Source organism: Lates calcarifer, linkage group LG24 (genome assembly GCF_001640805.2).
Source record: "Lates calcarifer isolate ASB-BC8 linkage group LG24, TLL_Latcal_v3, whole genome shotgun sequence".
Taxonomy (NCBI): domain Eukaryota; kingdom Metazoa; phylum Chordata; class Actinopteri; family Centropomidae; genus Lates; species Lates calcarifer.
In genome coordinates, this window is record NC_066856.1 from 1,621,765 (window position 1) to 1,645,030 (window position 23,266).

The window sequence follows — 23,266 nt, forward strand, 5'->3', positions numbered from 1 at the left end:
CATTTTCAGGTTTTGTGTTGAGATGAGATCGCTTTAGTTTCATAAGATCTGTGTGTATAAATCAGTAAAAAAATCTAGACTTAATCACATACAAATAACAGATAGAGGACTCCACTAAAGAGACACTAACGTGCCACAGATCAGTGAGAGGGAAACTCCTCAGCAGCCTCAGGTCTGTTTGCAGACTGACACAGCAGCGAGTCTGATGATGCACTGCATCGCTGTATGTTGTGTGTTTTTGTTTTTGCACCTTCTCCCTTTGTCCTTTGCTGATTTTCTTTCCTCGGATGCTTCAGGGGGACGTGCCCTTTGTTTTTCAGAATGTCACGTCTAACTCCATTGTTTCTAAATGACAACTCTGGTGCTTATTCTTTCAGTCAGTGGTCGAAATGCAGGAAAATAAAAACAGCTTTGGCAGTGGCAGGCCATGCTCCTTGTTTTCTCCAGCATTGTTTTTTTTTTTCAGACCACTGCAAACAGCAGCAAGCTGCTTTAGACTTTTTCTTGGAGGAGCTTGTGATCAGTCAAGTTATCAGTCGTGTATGTAACCTGTACGGAGCTGTCCCTGTGGAGGAGCTGCGAGGAGGGACGACCGTATGAAGACAAACATTTACTGTAGCAAAAGGAGCCCACTCTTCACAGAAGTCACTGCATAACTCTGTGCTTCCTTTTGAACAGACACCTGTAATCGAAGAAAATCAACTGTGTATGTGAATATTCATTGTATAAAGATAATGAAAGTAAATAAAGTACTTAAATATTATAATTAATTACACAGAGCCGCCGCTCCATTGATGGAAATCTGTGATGCCTTTGTTCTTATCAGAAATCAGTGGGACGTTTCAGGTGGCCTCCATCGTAGCCAGTGGCGTAGATGAAACCTCACCTGGACAGGTGAGAGCGAAGCTGGTTCATGACCCTGTTTATCAGTTCAGTTTGTGACGTGTAACTGCCGACTGCGGTCGAGGCCGCCTGAAACACACCCACACTGTAACATATCGCGTGTAGATACACACTGTAAACACCAACTACACTGTACAGAATGCCCCTTTACTGGAGACGATGTGTATAGAAGATTCATTTTTAATCTGCTTCACCCATTTTAAATGAAGAGAGATGGATTTATGAGATACAAATAAATAAGTGAATAAACCCCCCTCCATGACCACGGCTGCTTTCTTTGTGTTGCGCTCAGGACTCAGCTAAACACTTTTATTCTGCTTTGAAAGAAAAACTAAACACTGCTCTGGGTTCATCAGCTGTGATTGATAAGCTCCTGCCTTTGGAAAGAGAAATATTGAGCATCTTCACAGCTGCTTTGAATTCAGTCAGTTTATGTGACTGTGATGCCAACAATACATGGTACACTTGATCCTTCGTTCGATTTCTGAAACAGAGTCCACTCTGGAGAATGTGTTGGAGACTGACCACACAAAACCACTCTGAGTTATAAACTGTCATTTATAGTCAAATAACTGCAGGAATGGATTTGTTACATGTCAAAAAACAAACAGGTGTTTATTTGAAAATAAAAAACATTGAACGTCACAGTGAAAGCTTGAACTTTCATACTGACATTTAAACTGAACTGGAGGAAGCGGATCCTTGTGCTGCTGATGAAGTTGGTCTCATTTCTTGATTAAAGCAGAAAAACTCTAAAAATGTCATTTACAACAGGTAAAGACAGAGATCATGGACAGTCCTATATTTATATTTATACTGTGGCTTTAAATTAACTAAGAGCTGGACACTGGCCTGTTACATCAAAGGCATGAGTGATTTCTTTGTAAGGTCACTTACAGTTCTCCTGTATTAATAATTACAGAATCCTACAAAGAAAACATTTTGTTAGTAGTTAACAGTCTAAAAGTCCTGAGAGGTAAAAACACAGCCTCATCCCAGCTTCTTCAGGAGGTCCACAGCTTCTTTATGGACCTGCACAGAAACAAATGAGTATTCACATCAGCACTCAAAGTCTTCCTCATGTAAACACAGTAAAACCACATCAGAGCTCGCACCTCTTTGTCCTCCAGTGTGCGGGCAGGGTACTCTTTAGCTTTGGTTAACCAGTGCAGTGCTTTCTGCTCGTCTTTCATCACCATGTACGTCTTCCCCAGCATCAGCAGGTTCTTACTGTAGAAGTCCGGATCAACTGGGAAAAATGAACATTTATGCACAGTCAGTGAAACTTCATTCACAAGCACAGAGCTGCAGTCGACAGGAGATCAGCTGTTATTCAGAGACTGTCTCTGTGTGGGTTTATTAGTATGCAGCATTTTACCTTCTTCAGCTTTCAGGAAGAATTCCAAAGCCTGAAAAGAGACAGAAAACTTCATCCACAGACGTGTTTGTGACTCACGAGGCCAAAACAAAAGCTGCTCTAACTTCAGCCACTGCAGTTACAAAAAAAAAAAAAAAAAAAAAAAGTCCTCACCTCCTCATATGTGGACACAGGTGGTGATGAGAAAATGACGGCCGCCACTTTACGTTGATACCACGGCAGCTCAGCAAAAGCAAAGCACCTAAGAGAAGACGAGAGGTGAAGATTTCTCTGGATAAAAGCCTTAAAGCGGCCGTGCACTGAGCTCACGTGACAACGTGTTCAAGTACTTTCTTCCTCATAAAACATTTTCCAAGCCATTTTTAAAAAGTAAACCTCTTGGTCTCAGCTTCACAGCTAAAGCTCTAAAACTCCTTGCTCTAATATTTGGCACAATACTGAGATCCTGGATGAAACATCTGCTGTTAGTGACATGGTTCAGTCTGAGACTGTTGCTCAGTGGGACAGTCCTTCATACTGATCCAGACTGAAATACCTTGACAACTACAGACCTTTCTCACAGCAGACACTTTGTCATATCACTGCAGGGAACACTGACTCACTGAGAGAGTGTTCTGAGCCACTGCTAGGTTAAATTGGTTTCACCTGACGAGTCAGAATGTAGCTGTGAAAAACATCTGTTTAATGAATCAGACCGAAATGTGGTCCAGCTGTTTGTATCCCCCCTCAGGATGAACTCTTACCCTGAGCCGTGAGCACGGTTGAAAACACTTAAGCCCGGCACACGGTAAAAGATTTAGAAAATTTTAAGCGATAATGTAGAAAATGTAAGAGACCACACACGTGACAACAAATAATGACAGATTTCACCGTCTTCACAGATTCACCACCAACAACCAAAGTCTGGACTCTCAAAACTCCAAATCTTGCACGAGCAGGGATGTTTTCTGTTGGTTTTTTTGGTTTGTTTGTTGTGCTTCCGTCTTCAGTCAGCTTGCTTTCTGATCGGCTATTGTTCCACATGACAATCCACAGAGAGCGTGCTCTGCTTTCCTCTGGGTCGCCCCCACACAACAGGATTTCTGATGGTAAAAATTGGGGCGGCTCTGATTGTCTTCAGAGCAGGATATAATCACTCTGAACACACCTCACCTTTAGAACCATCACCTCAAAAAGTGACAACTGCACAACATATATTGTTGTGAAGAGTCTTCAGCACCAACAAACATTTTCCACTGCAAGCATCACTTCCTGAACCTCCACAGTGATGGAAGAAACACCTGAGTCAAATCTCAAACAGACTTGGTTTAAAGAGGAAAGAGGTCTCACCAGTATCCCAGGATGTGTAGGGAAGTAGCATCTTTGGGATTGAGCTCGACGGCTCTCTGGGAAGAAAAAACATGTTTCACTTCAGATGACAAGTTAAATGTGATGCCGTGATGAAACTGACCCAGATGTCCTCTCACCTCCAGATGGTCTCTGATGATGTATGAGTTTCCAATTTTCACCTTGACTCCCTCGTAATCCCCGATGTCACTGAGACACACGGCGTACCACTGTGTCAGGAGAGGAATGAAGCTCATAGTTTAAACTGCACTGACAAGCATCCTGCAGGGGAATGAACCTCTGTCTTACTTTATGTGCTGCAAAACACTTGTCATCTTTGTCCAGTCGCTCTCTTGGCGTATTCGAAGGCCTCGAACGTCAGCTGCTTCTTGCGCTCGGCCTCCATGTTGGGCAGGAGGGACAGGTCCCGGGACGCCCTGGCCAGCCTCCACAGGAACTCCGCTTCATCACTGGATGGACACACATTTCCAGTATGTGATATTACAGATGCAGTATGTATTAACTCTTTTACTTTGGTGCCCCCTGGTGGCAGAGCACAAAGCACTCTACTAGAAGTAAGAACAGAAATATCTAATAAACAATGCTGTGTCTCACCTGTCCTTGTACTGCAGCAACAGCTGGTAGAGTTTCTCTGTCTCTGCACTGCTGTACAGGTAGTCTGCCTGCTCCAGGACCTCCTCTGCACAGGTACAAAGCACCGCAACAACACATTCAGTCAGAAAACTGTCACACAACACTTCACTATACTGGGCTCTATTTAAAAAATAAAAATAAAAGCTCTACACGGTCAGGACAAGAGTCAGAGTGGACTAGACTTACTTTTCATTACTTTGATATACACTCACTGGCCACTTTATTAGGTACACCTGATACAATCCAATATAACAGCTCTGCCATATATTCTCCCTTTATTGAGCTTAAAATGGCCACTTTTTATTAAAGCTTTGCGTTTAGTGTTAATTCAGCTATAATTACAGGTGGTGTACTAGGTTGCATTACATTGAAAATGTGTTTCTAGTATTCTTCCCCCCTCATGTTTGTAAATGGGGTGGACAAAACATTAGAAACACTTCTCAGTACAAAGTAGTTCATTTCCACACTGCTGCAACCTACAACCTCAATGATAAACAGAGACAGAGAGATTAATGCCTCTCTGACACTGACAGCTCAAACCTGAACATCATTATCTTTGCAAAGGTGAAATTTATGGCTGAGCTCTTGGATTGCATTGCATTAGATGCCACTGAGTGTAAAATTCAAAGACTGAATCTTTCATCTGTTCTCTCTCAGGCTCAGACCAGTTCACAGCTCTTCCCAGGATGGAGTCACTTGTCCTCCCACCTTACCCTCCACCCCTCAGCCCCACAGAGGAGCTCCTCTCCTCGTGGACACAGTGAATTCATCACTGTGACAGTGTTTTGGATTATGTTATTCTAAACCTCACCCCCTTGCAAAAAGCTGTATTTGAATTCTCCCATGAAGCTCAGTTTTCTACCTTTTCCCAGAGCGTGGATCACGGCTGAACTCTGCACCCAGTGATAAGCTCCATAGCCCAGGCAGGAGAGAGCAGGAAGCCCGAGGAGGAATGCAGCTCCTCCACCCTGCACAGGAGAGGAGGTGACAGGTGCAGGTTAGACTGAGTCCAGGCTGCTGTTTGACCAGTCTGAGCTGACCTGAGGTAACCTGACCTGAGGTAACCTGACAGAGGGTCACTGCACAGTTTGTTACACTTGGACTAAATGCACTGAAATCAGACTGAGCCTGTTCTGACTGAGCAGCTCACAGTTAAAGCTGCTGACCTTTCACCTACATCCGCACAGCAGCAGCTCAACGTATACATATGTAAGCAGGTAAACAGTTTCTATGGGTGAGAATAAAGCGCTTCATTATTTACGGTCAGAGCAGCGGCGGCCCTCCTAGAGGTGGTCCAGTAAAACCGGCTCGTTCCCCGGACTCCGCCGCCTTTAGCACCGGACGACACCGGCGGTAACGTCCTGCTCACGAACCGAATGAGCGCTCTCCCAGCCATCGAGTCCGAGGTCCAAACACTCAATCATCAGAGAGGCTCAGGGAGTCACAAACTTACAGCAAAGACAAACAGGAAGTGTTCAAGAGCACAAACAGAAAACGTTTCAAAAGGACAATAACGCACAAACTAAACATTATATTTCATTTTATAGTTTGCCTTAAAATTGTGACTCGTGTAGCTTATATTTTAGATAATTTTTCTTTTGTCCTGTTTTTACTGCTTAATGTTTGTATATTGTAGTATTTTAGCACAACCTCACACATACATATTTGTGTGGTTGTTTTTTTAAATTAACATTTCCTCCTTTAACTAGACTGAGGCTGTTCATAGAGCCACATTAAAAACAAACTGCCAAACAGCAGCAGTTTAAACTTTTCTTTTAGCGAGCGGCTAATATTGTTTTCTTTCTTGAATGCACCCCGGAAATGTCTGCTCCCCCCAAATATAGCCGATGAGAAACAACCAGCCCTCGTGCGAGTTCCACCCTAACATTTACCAACTTACTGTGCAATACAGTGTCACTATAAAGTTTTATTCGTTTAATTTTAGCACAAATACAGTACATAACACGTATTTAGATGGGCTAACTTCACGAGTAACCTCAGAGAAAATAAGTCGTTAGCTTAGCGACTCAGCCTCCAGAAAGGAGGTGGGTTTGCGGGGCGGAGCCGCCGCTCTGCACCGCCCCGGGTCCTCAGCTGTTCTTGTCAGATAACGTTACATGTACCGTTTTACCGCAAGCGGACGGTAACACATTTAATTTCAACAACTAAACAGGTAAATAAGTCTGAGTGAGCTGTGCGTTAATATGAAGAGATATTTCTGGAAGGGTGTTCGGTTGGTGGTATTAGTTTTGGTGCACAGGGCGGCGCCACACCCACCAAAATACCCGCAAGTTTAATTAAAACTGTCATAGTCCAGGTCTGTGCGTTTATTGGCATATTATTATTTATACAGATGTCTGTTGGACCTCAGTAGGAACTAAAAGTAATCTCTGTTAAAGGTAGCCCATATTTTGTGATAAAAAAAAACGTGGTGGGCTAATGGTAGTACTGCAACCTGCTGCTCCTCCCAGAGAAGACGTTAATTACTGCAAATATTATAATGTATTTCCACTGTAACACCAGACAAGGCCTGCATTAAAAGTTTTACTTTAGTGAAAGTATTAGTAAAGGCTGCAGTATTTCCCTCTGAAATGTTGTGGAGTAGAAACGTAAAGCAGCAGAAATATTCACTCATTAAAATTCACAGCATCTATCATCCCAGTTCAGCAAGCTGCCATGGCCTCAGGTGGGCCCACAGCGCCAGGAGCCACACATATGGCCACTAAGGTGGAGCTGACCATCTCCTGTGACAACCTCATGGACATGGACATCTTCTCCAAGTCTGACCCTCTGTGTGCCCTGTACCTCAACACCTCAGGATCCCACTGGTATGAGGTCTGTATGAAGTCGTGGCTCAAGATTTCCAGGTTTTATCTTGATTAAAAAGACGTTCCCCTGATGTGTTTTTTCTTTGTCAATCAGTATGGGCGCACAGAGATGATCCTGAACTGCCTGAATCCCAGGTTTGCCAAGAAGTTTGTTATCGACTACTATTTTGAGATGGTGCAGAAGCTGAAGTTTTGTGTGTATGATATTGACAATAACACCTACGACCTGAGTGATGATGATTTCCTGGGGGAGCTTGAATGTACCCTGGGTCAGGTGAGCTTCACCTTGTACAGTTTTAAAAGAGAACTTTGGCCATTTATTTTTATTACTCCATGACACTGATGTTTTGTGTCCAGATTGTTTCCAGCAAACAGATGACTCGATCTTTGCTGCTAAAAGACAAGAGGCCTGCAGGTCATGGGACCATCACAGTGAGTGGATTTTTGTCATTAACAACATCTTTTAAACTGTCCTTGCTGCACATATAGTGTCTTTTTTTTTTTTTTTTTTTTTAAAGAAACTCAGCTTTAAGTCTGATTTCAAATGTTGTCAATTTAACAAAACTGCCAGGAGCCAGAAAAAGACACTAATCCCAAGGAAGATTTACAAATATAAAGGGATAATCACTCAAAATATTATTGTAGAATAGTTTATGGTTCTAAAAAATATGTTTTACTTTTTAGACACATAAATATAGCAGAAGACTCTACAATTACAGTTACAGTGGCTCCAGTATTTTTTATCTCAACTTGTTTTTATGCTTTTTTTAATTCAAAGTCAGTGTTTGCCTGTAAATCATGGAAGATATCAATAATTCACTGTTTTAAAAATGTCTTTAAAATCACAGACATCAGATACATGAATGAAATACTGAATGAAAGTCATCTCTACATGACATACAAATAAAGTAATGCTGTTATAAATAAAACGTTCTCACTGATGAATAGAGCGACCTCAGACTAACACTTCTACATCTGGTGCTAGTTATGGCGACTCTTGATTGATTGCTTGTCTTTTGTTAGTATTTTCAGAATTCAAAACTGCCCAACCCTTAAGTTGTTGTTTTTTTTTTTTTAAATAATAGATCTGTGCTGAAGAAATAACAGACACCAGAGTGGCAGAGTTTGAGGTGTGTGCCCGCAGGCTGGACAGAAAGGTACTGAAGGTCACTTTAGATCTGACACTGCTTCTTTATTATTATTGATTTTCTTTCTGTACTTTTAAGTACTGTAAATGATCAATGAGGTTGTTGGTTGTTCAGTATTTGTGGTGGTCCGACCCGTTCCTGGAGTTCTACAAGCAAACAGAGACTGGGTGGCAGCTGGCTCACAGGACAGAGGTACATTCACCAACAACTTACTCACTCATACCTGTACTGAATTATTATTATTGTTATGGACTCACTGTGGCTGTTCATGCAGGTTGTTTACAACAACTTGAACCCCACATGGAGACCGTTCCGTGTCTCACTGCGATCTCTGTGTGGAGGAGATGTGGAGAAACCTATAAAGGTAAAAGTTTTTTTTCACCATGACCTGTTTCCTGAAACTGGATCAGCTTCTGTTGGCTTGATTGACCACACGACTAACATTCTAATAATTCATCTTCTAACTGCATTTTCTTTTCACCCTAAAACAAAGGAGTATTTTTTCGACGCGGCTGGATGAGAGATGTGTGTGTGCTTGCATGATTAATGGCATCACCACGTGAAGGTGTGCATTTTTGCTTCATTATTTTTACTCAGTTTATGTACTTTATTTGCACTGAAGTGAAATGTTACTGGTTGTCTGAGCATGTGAGGAGTGACCTTTTTAATTTATCGTATTTATTGTATCTTTGTTGATCACAAACAATGAAAACGGCATGTTTTAATTATGTTTTAACAGAGAAGCTTACATGCTCTGACTTATTAATGTCACCTTCAGGTCGACTGTTACGACCATCACATCAGCGGCTCCCATGACCTCATTGGGAGCTTTAAAACCACACTGGCAGAGATGCAAATGGGAACGCACATTTCTCAGGTGAGATATATACATACGTATATGTGTATGACTCCAACTCTACCCATAAAACTCATGTTATTTATTTATGATTTTAAACACAATGTAGTGTTAATTTGCGAACCCTTTAGCATTTTCTATATGACTTACAACATCAGATTTTTACACAAGTCTCAGGTAAAGAGAACCCAATAAAACAAATGAGACAAAAAAATTATACTTGACCATTTATTTATTGAGGAAAATGATCCAGTATTACATATCTGTGAGTGGTAGAAGTATGTGAACCTTTGCTTTCAGTATCTGGTGTGACCCCCTTGTGCAGCAATAACTGCAAATAAACATTTCTGGTGACTGTTTATCAGTCCCGCACATCAGCTGGAGACATTTTAGCCCATTCCTCTGGCATGCTGCTTCAGGTCCTTCCACAACATTCTGATAAGATTAAGGTCAGGACTTTGACTCTGCCATTCCAAAGCACTGACTTTATTCTTCTTTAACCATTCCTTGGTAGGACGACTTGTCTGCTTAGGGTTAGAGTACAAACATAATGCTTTTCATTTAAGTTCTATTTTGGTTTCATCTTACACAGAACATTTCTCCACCAGCCTTCTGGCTTGTCCATGTGACCTTTAGCAAACTGCAGACGGGCAGCAGTGTTCTTTTTGGGGAGCAGTAGCCTCCTCTTTGTAACCCTGCCATTCACACTGCTGTTGTTCAGTCTTATCCTGGTGGTGGACTCATTAACATCAGCCAATGTAAGAGAGGCCTTTAGTTGCCTCCCTATTCAAATGAGGGCACCCACTCACACCTGATTGTTATCCAACTGATAGAAAACACTAGAGGTTCACATATTTATGTCGCTCACAGATAATATGGATCATTTTCCTTGATAAATGATCAAGTTTCTATTTTTGTTTCATTTGTTTAATTGGGTTCTCTTTATCTACTTTCAGGACTTAAAATGTTTGTTAAAATCTGATGATATTATAGATCGTATTTATGCAAAAAGGGTTCATAAATTTTCGAGCACCAGTGTAAACATGACTCATGTTTTCACTTTCAGGCTGAGTTTGAATGCATCAACCCAAAAAAGTTAAAGAAGAAAAACTATAAAAACTCTGGGGTCCTTTGCATCAGGCACTGCCAGGTAATCAGTTAGAAACTGTTCTACCTTCATCATTTTTAGTCATGTGTCATGCATTTTAAAGACATGCAGAAATAACTCTTCATATATATGTCACTGCTCTCACTGGTGTTTATTGCATCACATTTACATCATGTTTTCTCTTTCAGGTGGTGAAGGAGTACACCTTCCTGGATTATATCATGGGGGGATGTCAGATCAACTTCACTGTGAGTTTGGAGACATCAGACACAACATCATCTTAAAGACTTTTATTTACTGTATGTTCACATCTTAGTAATCAGTACATCAAACAGTGATGGTCTGTTCTGAAATAAATAGTTTTATTTGATTACATTTTAGTTTTCATCACAGTGTTGTATCTTGACCTGCGTCTTCTGTGGGATCTGGTCCAGATCGGTATTGACTTCACAGGCTCTAACGGGGACCCGAGCTCTCCCCAGTCCCTGCCACTACATCAACCCTGAAGGCTACAATGAATACCTGACAGCCATCTGGGCAGTGGGTAACGTCATCCAGGACTATGACAGGTGACCTAAATCAACTGAATGGAGTTAGTTAGATTTGAAGCCTTGCACTGATCACCCTCTACAGGATTTATGTGGTAAACCTCTACCTTTATGTTTCCTGTCTTTCTGTAGTAACAAGATGTTCCCTGTCTTTGGTTTTGGAGCCCAGATCCCCCCCAGCTGGCAGGCATGTTTAATGGAAAATATGCCAATATGTTCCCATCTGAAGAGATGGTGATATATTACAACATTTACTGTGCTGAGAGTTTACTGTACTTTAAAAACTGCTTCATTACTTCAGTTTTATAAATGTATCTATTTATGAATCATCTTTACAGGTTTCCCATGAGTTTCCAATCAATTTCAATCCAACAAATCCATTCTGTGCAGGTAGGTTTAAGACTGTGTTTCCCTGTTGTTTAGTAACGCTGCATTTTGCATTTTGCATATTCATCTGTGTGTGTGCTGCAGGTATAGAGGGTGTGGTGCAGGCATACCAGCAGTGTCTCCCCCAGGTGAAGCTGTGGGGTCCTACCAACTTTTCTCCGATCATCAACCATGTGGCCTGCTTCGCCAGTCAAGCTCTGCACCAGTACACAGCCTCAGTAAGAGTTCAAATACTTACTATGGTTTTCAAACAAATTTTGCACATATTAAAACAAAACAGGAACTGATTGAGTCCTGTATATCTGACATGGTCTGATATGTTTTCTCTCCGTCCGTCTGCAGCAATACTACGTCCTGCTCATTATCACAGACGGAGTGATCACAGACATGGACCAGACTCGAGCCGCCATCGTCCAGGCCTCTCGTCTGCCTATGTCCATCATCATTGTGGGTGTGGGCAGGGCAGACTTCAGTGCCATGGAGTTCCTGGACAGTGATGACAAACTGCTGAGTTCACACACTGGTGAAGTCGCAGCGAGAGACATCGTCCAGTTTGTGCCCTTCAGAGATTTCCAAGTAAGCAGCAGCCCAAATATTATTATTTAATATTTCATTATCCAATATCACTTAATATAACAGGTGTTTACTGATTTGTCAGTGTAATATATATGTAAAATAATATATTAATAATTAGTTTTGTTCTTGACACCAGCTTCACACCAACACAAGCTATATAGTGCACTAAATAGTGAGTTTGCCATTTTGTAGTGATGTCTGAATGTATAGTGAGAATTATTACACCCTATATAGAGCGAAAAACGGCAGACAGACGGGGAGAGAGAGACAAACAGCCGCGAGGCAGCACATTTCAACAACAAGACAATTCAGGGTGCTTTTTACTTAAAACTTGGAAAGCATTAAGACAAAGAAGAAAAGGAAAGAAACACATAATGGACATTCAGGTACAATTAAATAGAATTATTAAGGTGCTTAGAGATTAGAAAATGAAAATAAGCTAAAATACAGTAAAACAAATAGAGTATAAGAATAAAAGTTACAATGCAGAGCAACAAATTTACCATAAGTCTCACATTTGATGTAATAGAAGGCAGAGGCAAACTGGTCTTCACCAGCAACATTAATCTGACATGTTTTAATTATGCGACCTCAAGGGAAACACTGTATATTTCCATTTTGTATTTAGTAGCTAACCTGTAGGTAATAGCTGTAACAAGCTGTGACAGGCTGTGACGTCAACATAAAAATGTGAAAGACCCTATATAGAACCACTGTTTAGGTCAGTTTGTCTATTCTGGGCTACTGTAGAAACATGGCAGGGCGACCTGCTCCCTATGTAGATATAACCTCCTCGTTCTAAGCGAACAATAAGACGAGGATGATTAGTTTGAGGTGATTACACACTAATAAAAACATATTTTTGTAAGTGATATTCCATTTCTGTTAATAGATCCACGTAAATGTTACACACTGGACCTTTAACTGTTCTGCACATTGATGTAAACTCCAGACACACCACTCTGCCCACCTGCCCTCTCTCTAGCCTTCCTTTGATTCCACTGAATAGTGTAGCACCGACACATGCACACTAGCAGTTAGCGAGATGGTCCTGAACACGACAGAGAGTCCTGAGCGCTGAAGTGCACACAAGCCCCTGTGTAGTAGACAGTATATCCTACAGTTCACCATGGTATGCTGCTTCATACTCTTGTGACATTGTCGTTGCAGGGAAACAGTGTGGCCCTCGCTCAGAGTGTCCTGGCGGAGCTGCCTGATCAGGTGTCCTCCTTCTTCAATTCTTACAAGCTGAAACCCCCGAATATATTGAGTGTTTCTGAGCCGTCCTAGAAAGGTGCGACGATTAACCCAAATACCTCATATTAACTGCCTGTCTGCATCTCCTGCTCCCTCCCTCTATGTTCACTGGATGGAATGATGCAAATCAAAGCCAAAAATTGTTCTTATCAGCTTGTGCTGTCACATGAACGTGGGGTAAAGAATAACAGAATCACAGTGAACCCCAAATCCATGACTGAACTCATTATCGCTTCAGTCTGATCCATGACAGAAGAATTCCTTGGACGCACGATACTTTATCATGCATGAAATCGCCAAGCAATCTCAATAAAAATAATCACATTATTTTGTCATGTGTCATCTGACATGTTGGTATACCTTTATTGATTAAATATTATTTCTTGGACGTTTCTTTGTTCTCTCTTTATCAGGTTTTCTCTGCTGTTACTTTGCACAGCTTCTCGCTGCTGCTCTAACCCACCTCCCTGTTGGTACACATCCTGGTTGCTCCTGTACATGAAAGCAAAGTTTAATTTACATAGAAACGATGAGCTTTGTTTTGATACTGTGGGTCAGTATTTTTCACTGGCACCAGTGCTGTAAAAGGTCTGTTCATAACAAACAAGAGACTGAGCTATGACCACAACAAATGAAACAAGATGACACAGCTGGTTTCAAGATGGATGGCTCTTGCTGACAAAGATAATCAACTAAAAAACCTCTTTATCTCACTCCTCCAACAGAAACACAGAGCTCGTATTAGTAGATAAGGGGGATCTCATTACTGATGCTCCCTTGTGTCTGACTAATATCACCAGTTCCTGTTCACAGCATGATTTTCCCAAAGTGCACAAAGTCTCTGCACTAATTTAATATTAAATCACATTTCCACTTTTCTGTAGCTGTGTTCGTGACCATTTTACACTAATGAACAGTGATTTTACCAGCTCTGCTATACTGTTTCAACCTGCAACACACAGGGAGTAATATGTAATATGAGACAATATCATCTGCTGACTTCACACAATCACTTCCATTCATATCAAATCACAAAAAGCAGCTAAAATATATAAATATGTGACATTTTTATTTTTGAGCTCAACCAGACATTTCAATGAAAAACAATCTTCTCTGTTAATAAAAACAGATAAATCCTGTTCACTATAAAGAGCCACGTTCTCATATATTGAGCTTTAAATGTTTTACATTCTATAAAAGAAAACTGAACATTAAAGTCCTATTTGTTTACATTAAAGCAGGATATTATGTGAACCTGATATTTTACCTGGAAGTGGCATGGCTTACACACAGCATGTGACTTGTCAGTTGACCCATCATTCTCTAAAATCCAAAAATGTTTCCAGACCGCTGATTTATTCACCAGAGGACTTTTTTTTTTTTTTTTTTTAGTGGTGTGCGCACTCAGGGGACTTTAGGTGTTTCCACAGAAAAAGGGCTGAAAGTGAGTGGAATGAGTGGATGTAGGTAGTAGGTAGTAGCTAGAGAAAAAGTTCAGTGTTTTTGTTACTCTTGTGGTGTTGGCTGCACGGTACCCACAGCAGCCTGTGTTATTGCGCTTAATAAAAGCTTCATAAAAGAGCTGACGTCCCCGCGCTTGCTCAGTGAGGGACGTTACAATATGTACGATGTCTGACCGATGTTTTCATTTTGGGTCGATGCTATTGGATCGTTGATCAATTAATCGATGTATCGATGTATTGTCACACAGTGTTTTGGTTTGTTTTGTTCTGGCTGTTGCCACCTGGCGGATGTCCCTGTAACTAAAAACGAACTCACTGGGCACCGCCCACCAAGCTGGGTCTGCTGTGTCTCTACTGCCAACCTCCAAACACAGCAGACAGACAGTTGGATAACCAGGTTAGGACGAGCACAGTAACGACTGTTTTTTCATGTTATGTCTTATGTATCTATGTTAAAATAAATAGAGACATTCATGTTACATTAGCTAGATCAGTTTACGTGACTGATGTTGGTGCCACGCTTGGTGCCTGTGTTACATTTTTCTTCGTATCATGTGACCATTAGCTAAAACAAACACAGGCGTTTAACGTTCAGTGTCTCTGCTGTGGGACGGGGCGGCCTCTGTAACGTTAGCTATCAGTAACGTCATTTAGCCACAGCTCGGTCCGTTAATTCTGGTTTCTGTTAACGGTTCGTTAACTGACGTAAACGTTAGCAACGTCAGTCAGTTCTCTTTACAACTCTTCTCTTTACTTTGATTAAATCCAGTGCATGCTAACGTTAGCCCGGAGGAAATATGCGACGTTTTACATTTTAACAAGGGCTGTTAAGTGGGTCAAGTGTCAGCCGAATTTACAAAAAGACCACAAATGAGTGATAGGATCTCTTATATAAGATGTATATCATCTGGGAAGCATTTATATCCAAAACCCGATTTTTGAATGTAGTTTGGTGTGTTTGCTCGGTTCTCTTCTTCTGTAAGCGATCAATGAGTTTTCGAAGTTTCCAAACCCTAATGGAAACTCAGTGGATTGAGAAAGTGGATGAATGTGGAGGTGTGGGTGGAGCAAGTGTTTCACAGAATTAAGTCATAACTCAGTCATGGCATGGCTGACTGTGGGTGTGGTGTATGAAATGTTCCACTCTGCTCATCTGTGTCTGTCAGTACTTGAGAGTGAGCGTGTCCTCCAGGCTGTGATGGCTGCAGCAGGTGTAAACCCAGGTCTGAGGGCCCACCGACTGTGTGACCAAGGTGGCGCTGAGCATCTCCTGTGACAATCTGCTGGACATGGACGCCTTCTCAAAGTCCGACCCCCTGTGTGTGCTGCTCATAAACAGCTCTGGGTCGCACTGGAGTGAGGTAAGTGGTTTAAAGCGTTGTTTCTACACCTACACACAATCAACTATTCAGTGAAAATTTAAATCAGCAAAGGTGCAGGCACACACACATATATATATATAATGCTGATATGAAAGGTGAGAACTGTCCCCACCCTTTAGAATTTCCACTAATGTGTCCAAAAAAAAGATCATTGACTCTGTAACGTGTTTGTGTTAGATTGGCAGGACAGAGAAAATAAAGAACTCCCTTAATCCCAGCTTCTCCAAGACGTTTGTCATCGACTACTACTTTGAGATGGTGCAGAAGCTGAAGTTTGAAGTGTACGACATCGACAGTGAGAACTGCAGCCTGCATAATGCTGACTTTCTGGGAGAAATGGAGTGCACCTTGGGACAGGTAACACCTCCTAGCTTACCAGCAGGTCATTCATCAGACTCAGTCATCAGCTAAAGATATGTGATTCAGGAAAGTGTTTTTCTGTTCAGATCGTGTCCTCAAGGAAACTAACAAGACCACTCGTCATGAAGGACAAGAAGCCTGCAGGAAAAGGAACCATAACAGTGAGTTGCTTTCATTCAGCCTGGAGCTTTAGTGTTTATAGTGGTGTATTTACACTTTATTTTTAACTTTTAACAGTGCTGTTTCTTGTCATGTAGATATTTGCTGAAGAAAGAACAGACAACAGGGTGGTGGAATTTGAAGTTGCAGCTAGAAAACTGGATAAAAAGGTACTGACTACTGTGTTTGGATTATGATTAGTAATTCAGAAATATTAACTCAGACGATCTTGAGTTTTTATGAATAGAAAAACATAGGTGGTGGTGTGATTATTACATCCAGCCTGGGTATTTATGATGAGACTGCAGTTACCCACTGTAGAATTTATATCCTGCACATGCTAACATGTCACGTAATTACTAAGTGGTAGTAAGTATTCATTTGGCTCAGCAGGATATTATTAACATGTTTGTTTTCAGGATTTCTTTGGGAAGTCTGACCCTTTCCTTGAACTCTACAAGCAGACAGAAACTGGATGGCAACTGGCTCACAGGACAGAGGTACAGATATACTGGTTTGGTATTACTCTGACTCTATTGCTCTGACTGTGACTCAGTGGCTCTGTGGCCTGTTTTCAACCCACCCCTACCCGCCTCTCTCCACCCACTTCCAGTCCATTTGTGCATTCATGTGGAAGGTTTGCCACCTTGAGTTCCATCCCAGACCGGTTAGTGGGATTGGAAATGGAAATGATGTTAATCTGTGTCTTTGTGCAGGTGGTGAAAAACAACCTGAACCCAACATGGAAACGATTCCGTGTCTCATTGCAGTCGCTCTGTGAAGGTGACGTGGAGAAATCTATAAAGGTACACACACACACACAGAGTTTTAAAACAACCTAACTGATTGCAGATTAATAGATAATGAAAATAACTAATTATTCTCATTATCAATTTACCTGCCAAGTATTTTCTTGATAAATCATTTGGTCAGAACAAAAAATGTACATCAAAATTTCCCAAGTCCAGGCTGACCAGCAACACAAAATATTCAACTGAGTTGGGTACAAATATAATGATAAGTTAAAAACTATTAATCAAATGTATTTTACATCTTGTTTCATACATGAATTATGATTTGTGTTATGTGGAAATGAAAACGGGAACCCTGCCTACGTTTTATTAACTAGCCTCCTGTGCATATTTAGGGTTCGATAATCTTGGTACGAATAAGGAAAAGTGTGGTGTGAGCAGTAGTTTATGTGTTATTTTTGTTTCCGTCCTCTAACCCCGTCAAAGCACACTTAACAGGAAGAGATGCTTTCCAGTCAACGGTGCAAGTGAGTTTACTGTCAACACGTTGAGTGCTCTTCACGTGAAGGATGCAGTGTCTGTGACAGGACGGCTCAAAGTCCTGGATGCATCTACATCTATCTTAAAGGAATAAACACAGTCATGAGGAGTCTAGCCCATTGGTCAACTTACCTGTGAAATGATCAGAGTGTAGTCACTAAAATCACTGTGTTCCTGGTTGATCATTGACCTCAGTGCTCCAGGTGGACAGTTTGATGAGAAAGTGGAACACTGTCACAAAGGAATAAACAAGAGTTTAAAGTATGTGTGAAGTTAAATTGTAACTGATTGTCTTGATATGTGGCTAGATCTGGCTGACTAGGTAAAGCTACACAGAATACAATACAATGTTAATGGTCCACTGTCATTCAGCATTTTCTGTCCATGGAGCACCAGAGCCAATAAACTACCAGGGATTCACTGATGACTCTTACATCTGTAGTATTAATTCTAGATACATTATTATCAACAGCCAAGAATGGAAGAAGTTATTTGTTTTTAATACAAAACTTGAGTAACTGTACCCAGTTACGTTCCACCACTGCCAACAAGTGAGTTGACCAATGGGTTAGTTTCTCAAAAGGAAGATGTTTTCCATTAAGATGGATCAGTTATCCATGAGCTTTCTTAGCTGTTCATCTTGTAGAGTGACTGTAGCATCACAGTGTGTCTAACCTGTACTGGTTTCTCCATGCTGTGTCCCGACCCGTTTGTCTTCTCCCTGTTTCCTCAACACTGAAGGTCCTCAGAGTCTGATCAGGTACTCTGTGTATCCTGCTCTGAAGGAGCATCCTGTCTGACATGTAGAAGGCTTGTGTGCAGTGTTCCCTCTAAGCTGCGCGCCTGCGCAATCGCACACTGCTCCCGCTTTCTCCGTGCACAGCAAAACTATGTAGCGCATAAAATTACCATGTGCAACAGTGTGCACGTCTGATGTTGCTCACAGTGGTCCAAGGAATTCTCAGGGAGTTTGTGTGTATGCTCAGACACATGAAAAATTAGGGGGAACATTGCTTGTGTGTGTTTCGAGTTTTCAGTAACAGGGTGTGCCTTACATCTGAAGCTTCACCCCCATAGCATGCTTTGTCTCGTTTTCTTTATCCACACTGATGATAATTTGTCAGTTGAATAGAATTAGATTTAAACGAGTACGGGCTGACTTTGTCTTGTGTCTGTGTTTCTCAGGTAGACTGTTACGACTACAACAGCAGTGGATCTCATGACTTCATTGGATCCTTTCAGACCACACTCAGCCAAATACAGCAGGCGACACAGTCATATGCGGTGAGCTCAGAGACATTTTATGCTTTAACATAAAAAACTGAACACGATGAAACACAGAGAATCTCCTTTCCTGCTTTTTAATCCTTTTAACAAGTATTTTATGAACCTCTATGTGTTGTGTTTGTCATCCTTCTAGGCTGAGTTTGAATGCATCAATAGTAAGAAGAAACAGAAGAAGAAAGGATACAAAAACTCTGGTGTTATCATCATAAAAAAGTGCAAGGTACTGTGGTTTTATATTCTTTTTTTCCTCTCTGAACTCACTTTTCTTAGTTTAGTAAATAAAGTCAGATAGAAGATGTTCTCTTTAAAACTACCTGAATATCTGACAGAGATATACAACATTTCTATCCTGCTGCATTTTGTATCTTTTAGGTTTAACAGAGGTTATTTTGACAAAACATTTTTTCTTTATTTTTGAATATTGTATGAATTTCCTTTCAATAATATTTGTTTGCAGATAGTGAAGGAGTACACGTTTCTGGATTACATAATGGGCGGCTGCCAGATTAACTTCACTGTGAGTGATCAACAAATCTTTGGTAATCTTGTTCTGAAGATGTTTGTGAGGGAAGAATCTAAATATGTGTGTTATGATTCCCTCATACATACTGTGGTAAGGATTTAATGTGTTATTATGATGTCGTCAGGACAGTATTTGATTTGATTTTCTCTGTTTTTGTCCATCCTTCTCGGACCAGATTGCCATTGACTTCACAGGTTCCAATGGAGATCCCAGGTACCCGATCTCCCTTCACTACATCAACCCTCAGGGCTACAATGAATACCTGGCAGCTATCTGGGCAGTGGGTAACGTCATCCAGGACTATGACAGGTACATACATCAGACTGTTGTCTATGAGGCATCATGGGCTACCATAAATAATTTTGACATAGCGGTGTGTTTTCCCTCATGTACTCTAACACTGACTTTGTTTCACTTCCTTTGTGCAGTGACAAGATGTTCCCTGCTTTTGGTTTTGGAGCCCAGATCCCTCCCACAGGGCAGGTGATTGTTTCTTTCAATTCAAACATACTTTGTATATGTGTACAGGCTTTTCTCAGCGTGACAATTAAACTCTGAAAAAGCTTGTTTTTCCATCGTTGTAACTCCAGGTTTATGTTTACAGGTCAGCCACGAGTTTCCCATCAACTTCAACCCATCCAATCCTTTTTGTGCAGGTAACAAAAGACTAAAGTTCACGCTGCTGTTTATTTAATGATGCAGGTCAGGACATTTACTTTAGACTGTTAAGCAAAATTAAGAGGCAAGTCACAACTGGAGTCTGTCATGGTTTCTGCTGGGTGTGGTTTGGCTCAGTATGACATGAGATCTGTGTCATTAGTTCTGTTACTTGTTCTGTTTCAGGTATTGAAGGTGTGGTGGCGGCCTACCAGCAGTGTCTGCCCCAGGTGAAGCTTTACGGCCCCACAAACTTTTCTCCAATCATCAACCATGTGGCCCGCTTTGGCAGACAAGCCCTGCAGCAGCAGACGGCCTCTGTGAGTTGCTCAAAGTCTAAAATCAATCAAAGTAGAATACCTGTAGCTGAGGTGTAGTAACTGTAAATAACTTCCACTTGTGTTGCTTTCCAGCAATACTTTGTCCTGCTCATCATCACTGACGGAGTGATCACAGACATGGATGAGACCCGTCAGGCCATCGTCAACGCCTCTCGTCTGCCCATGTCCATCATCATCGTTGGAGTAGGGGGGGCGGACTTCAGCGCCATGGAGTTCCTGGATGGAGACGATGGGATTTTACGCTCAGCTACGGGCGAAGCCGCCATGAGGGACATTGTGCAGTTCGTGCCGTTCAGGCAGTTCCAAAATGTAAGCTGAATTATAAAGCAGAGTCTTTTTTGGGCATGCAGCACCTGCGCTTCTTTAAAATCCTTAAATAATGTCCTCACATCTTATTGCAGGCAGGCACTGCAGCCCTTGCCCAGAGTGTACTGGCAGAGTTGCCTGACCAAGTGGCCTCCTTCTTCAATTTGTTTGACCTGAAGCCCCCCAGCGAACCCAGTCCTTCCTAGAGATGTAGGCATTACCCCAAACAAACACCCCCCGCCCCGTTCTCCTCCATCTTCCTCACATCTGATCCATAGCTGCATGAATTTAAATAGAAGCAAATGATCCCACTGATGTTTACAGTGTGAAGGACATGTTGTCATCCTGTAGATCTGTGTGTGTGTGTGTGTGTGTGTGTGTGTGTGTGTGTGTGTGTGTGTCTGTCAGTGTGTGTGGATAAACTGCTGAAAACACTAACACAATGCTAGCTGTTTACAGGGACGATCTGCTGGGCTATGTCTTGGCAGGGAGCAGTAACTTCTGGAGTCTCTGCTGGTTATCCCATAAAACTGCTAATTGTAGTTTTTATGCTCAGGTTTTTATATGGATTATATGAAGACACATATAACATGTGGATCTCTGATCTTTAGAGGTGCTGGTAGCAGAGTTCTATGACCTTTAGACAGAGTTAGGCACACTGTTGTTCCCCTCTCTGTTAAACTAAACTAAGTGGCTGCTAATTATAGCTTCAGATATGAGAGTGGTCCTGTCATGTAACTCTCTGCCAGAAATTTTAGCTCACCTCGTTCCTCTGTGTCTGCCCTGTCTCCTCAGAGTCCTCCGGAGGCTCTCGCTCAGTGTGTCTTGGCAGAAGTCCCAGGTCAGGTGATGGGTTTCTTCAATACCATGAGTCTGAGGCCTCCCCATGGCGACACAGCACTCTCTGACAACTCAGCATCAGCTCCTCCCAGTGATGTAGCCTGAGGATCAACTTCTCTTCTCCATGGAACTCAGACTCTTCTATGATTGTATGAGCATGCAACACTCTTAAAATGATGTTCCAACCGTTTACAGCCATAACTAACAGCCATATTACGCTGATATGTGTTAATACGCCTGTAATATATGTGTATATATGTGACTCAAGTGCCAGAATCTGTCATTTATTTTATGACTTGTTTAAAGGAATGAGTTGAAACGTGTGTGACTTCAGATTGTCAGTCAGAAACATGAAAGGTCTGTAGTGCTCATTAATACTACATACTGCTATAGTAGTACTAATGTTGACAGTCAGGTCAATGTCACATGTTCATGTTTCTGTGGGAAATGTAGCATCAGCTGCCACTGAAATCATCAACTTTACCAAACACAGTTCAGGTAGACCTCAGTGATGATTACACATGAGACGTCAACAGATTCACAGGTTTGTTTAAACGAATAACTTTTGTAGATTTTGCATTACAAATATTATTGCTTTGTGTCCTTGCTGCTCTTTTGTACTTCTGTTTCTTTTTTAAACTCACTTTGGTGCTTCAGTATGAATGTTTATATCCAGAGGAGTGATTGATTAATGCATGTTTACATAGATTAACATTAGAAGTTCACTCTGTCTTAAGAGGAGTACAAACACTTCTCACTTTAATGACTGTTATAAAACTGATCCAGTACATTTCATTAAGTCTACATGTTTATTTGTTGTTGTTTGTGCTGATCACTGTCATTGCCTTATGTAATAATAACAAATATTTTTATCACTATTTTATGTTAATCTGATATTCAATGGAATAAGAAAATATTTAACATGTTTTATGTAAAACTATGAGACAATTAGCCTTTTTGTTTTTTTATGTTTGTGTCACTTCCTTAATGTCACAACATTAAAAACAGACTTTATGTATTTTACCTCAGATTCACAGACAATCCTGTGCATTCTTCAAATGTCCATCATTAAAGTTATGTCAGAAAAACACTGAGCTTTTCTACATTTGGTCTGTGGTGAAAGCTGATTACTGATGATGACAAACACTCTGTGGTTCACATGTGCTGATATCAGTCCAAACAAACTGTATCTTCATATGAAAAATAATTTACTTATAACAAACATATACAAGATGCTCTTCATGTCTTTACACCAACAACATGTATTACAAGTTCACGTGATGGGATTTGTTGATAATAATAAAAAGATGAGACCATGCTTTGATGGTTCAGATGGTGCACAAACTCAGCTAACGTTAGCTGGCCTGAAACCGGTGGTAACTGTGAAACAGTAACAGGAACTTTATCAACCCCTGTTTCAGAGGCAGTTTGATGGTGTGACACTGCAGAGAGGAGCTGGACCTCTGATCCTCCACATGGTTTGTTTCATCTTAACATTACTTTGTGTTACATTAACATCTGCCAAGTGCCCATCTCCAAACGACGTGATGCTATAGATAACGGTACCTTACTGTGAGCGTGGCGCCTGAACTGACATAGAGCTTGTTAGCTAACGTTAGCTAGCTAACTAAACTACGAACCGTTAACTTCGGTTCAACTGTCACTGCGTTCGTAAAACTGAACTGTG

At 41.3% G+C, this 23,266-nt stretch overlaps 3 protein-coding genes across 3 annotated transcripts; 2 read left to right on the top strand and 1 right to left on the bottom strand.

Annotated features, from left to right (window-relative positions):
* Positions 1-1,443: 1,443 nt before the first annotated feature.
* On the bottom strand, positions 1,444-5,791 carry rmdn1 (regulator of microtubule dynamics 1). The gene is given in 11 exon segments (XM_018698252.2): positions 1,444-1,935; positions 2,019-2,152; positions 2,282-2,312; positions 2,435-2,522; positions 3,611-3,666; positions 3,748-3,837; positions 3,917-3,952; positions 3,954-4,077; positions 4,223-4,307; positions 5,124-5,229; positions 5,523-5,791. Coding segments are annotated over 11 exon segments (927 nt in total). The 5' UTR covers positions 5,658-5,791; the 3' UTR covers positions 1,444-1,893.
* Positions 5,792-6,286: 495 nt separating this feature from the next.
* Positions 6,287-13,357, top strand: LOC108898299 (copine-3-like). Its single transcript, XM_018698250.2, is given in 17 exon segments — positions 6,287-6,434; positions 6,924-7,096; positions 7,184-7,363; positions 7,447-7,521; positions 8,175-8,246; positions 8,352-8,429; positions 8,512-8,601; positions 9,016-9,114; positions 10,160-10,243; positions 10,390-10,449; positions 10,636-10,689; positions 10,691-10,770; positions 10,882-10,936; positions 11,088-11,139; positions 11,221-11,354; positions 11,479-11,712; positions 12,883-13,357. Coding segments are annotated over 16 exon segments (1,626 nt in total). The 5' UTR covers positions 6,287-6,434; positions 6,924-6,937; the 3' UTR covers positions 13,003-13,357.
* Positions 13,358-15,598: 2,241 nt separating this feature from the next.
* Positions 15,599-22,669, top strand: LOC108898274 (copine-3-like). Its single transcript, XM_018698219.2, is given in 16 exon segments — positions 15,599-15,666; positions 15,668-15,793; positions 15,992-16,171; positions 16,261-16,335; positions 16,432-16,503; positions 16,753-16,833; positions 17,050-17,139; positions 18,811-18,909; positions 19,046-19,132; positions 19,370-19,429; positions 19,611-19,744; positions 19,864-19,918; positions 20,040-20,091; positions 20,279-20,412; positions 20,506-20,742; positions 21,535-22,669. Coding segments are annotated over 16 exon segments (1,668 nt in total). The 5' UTR covers positions 15,599-15,630; the 3' UTR covers positions 21,685-22,669.
* Positions 22,670-23,266: the final 597 nt, after the last annotated feature.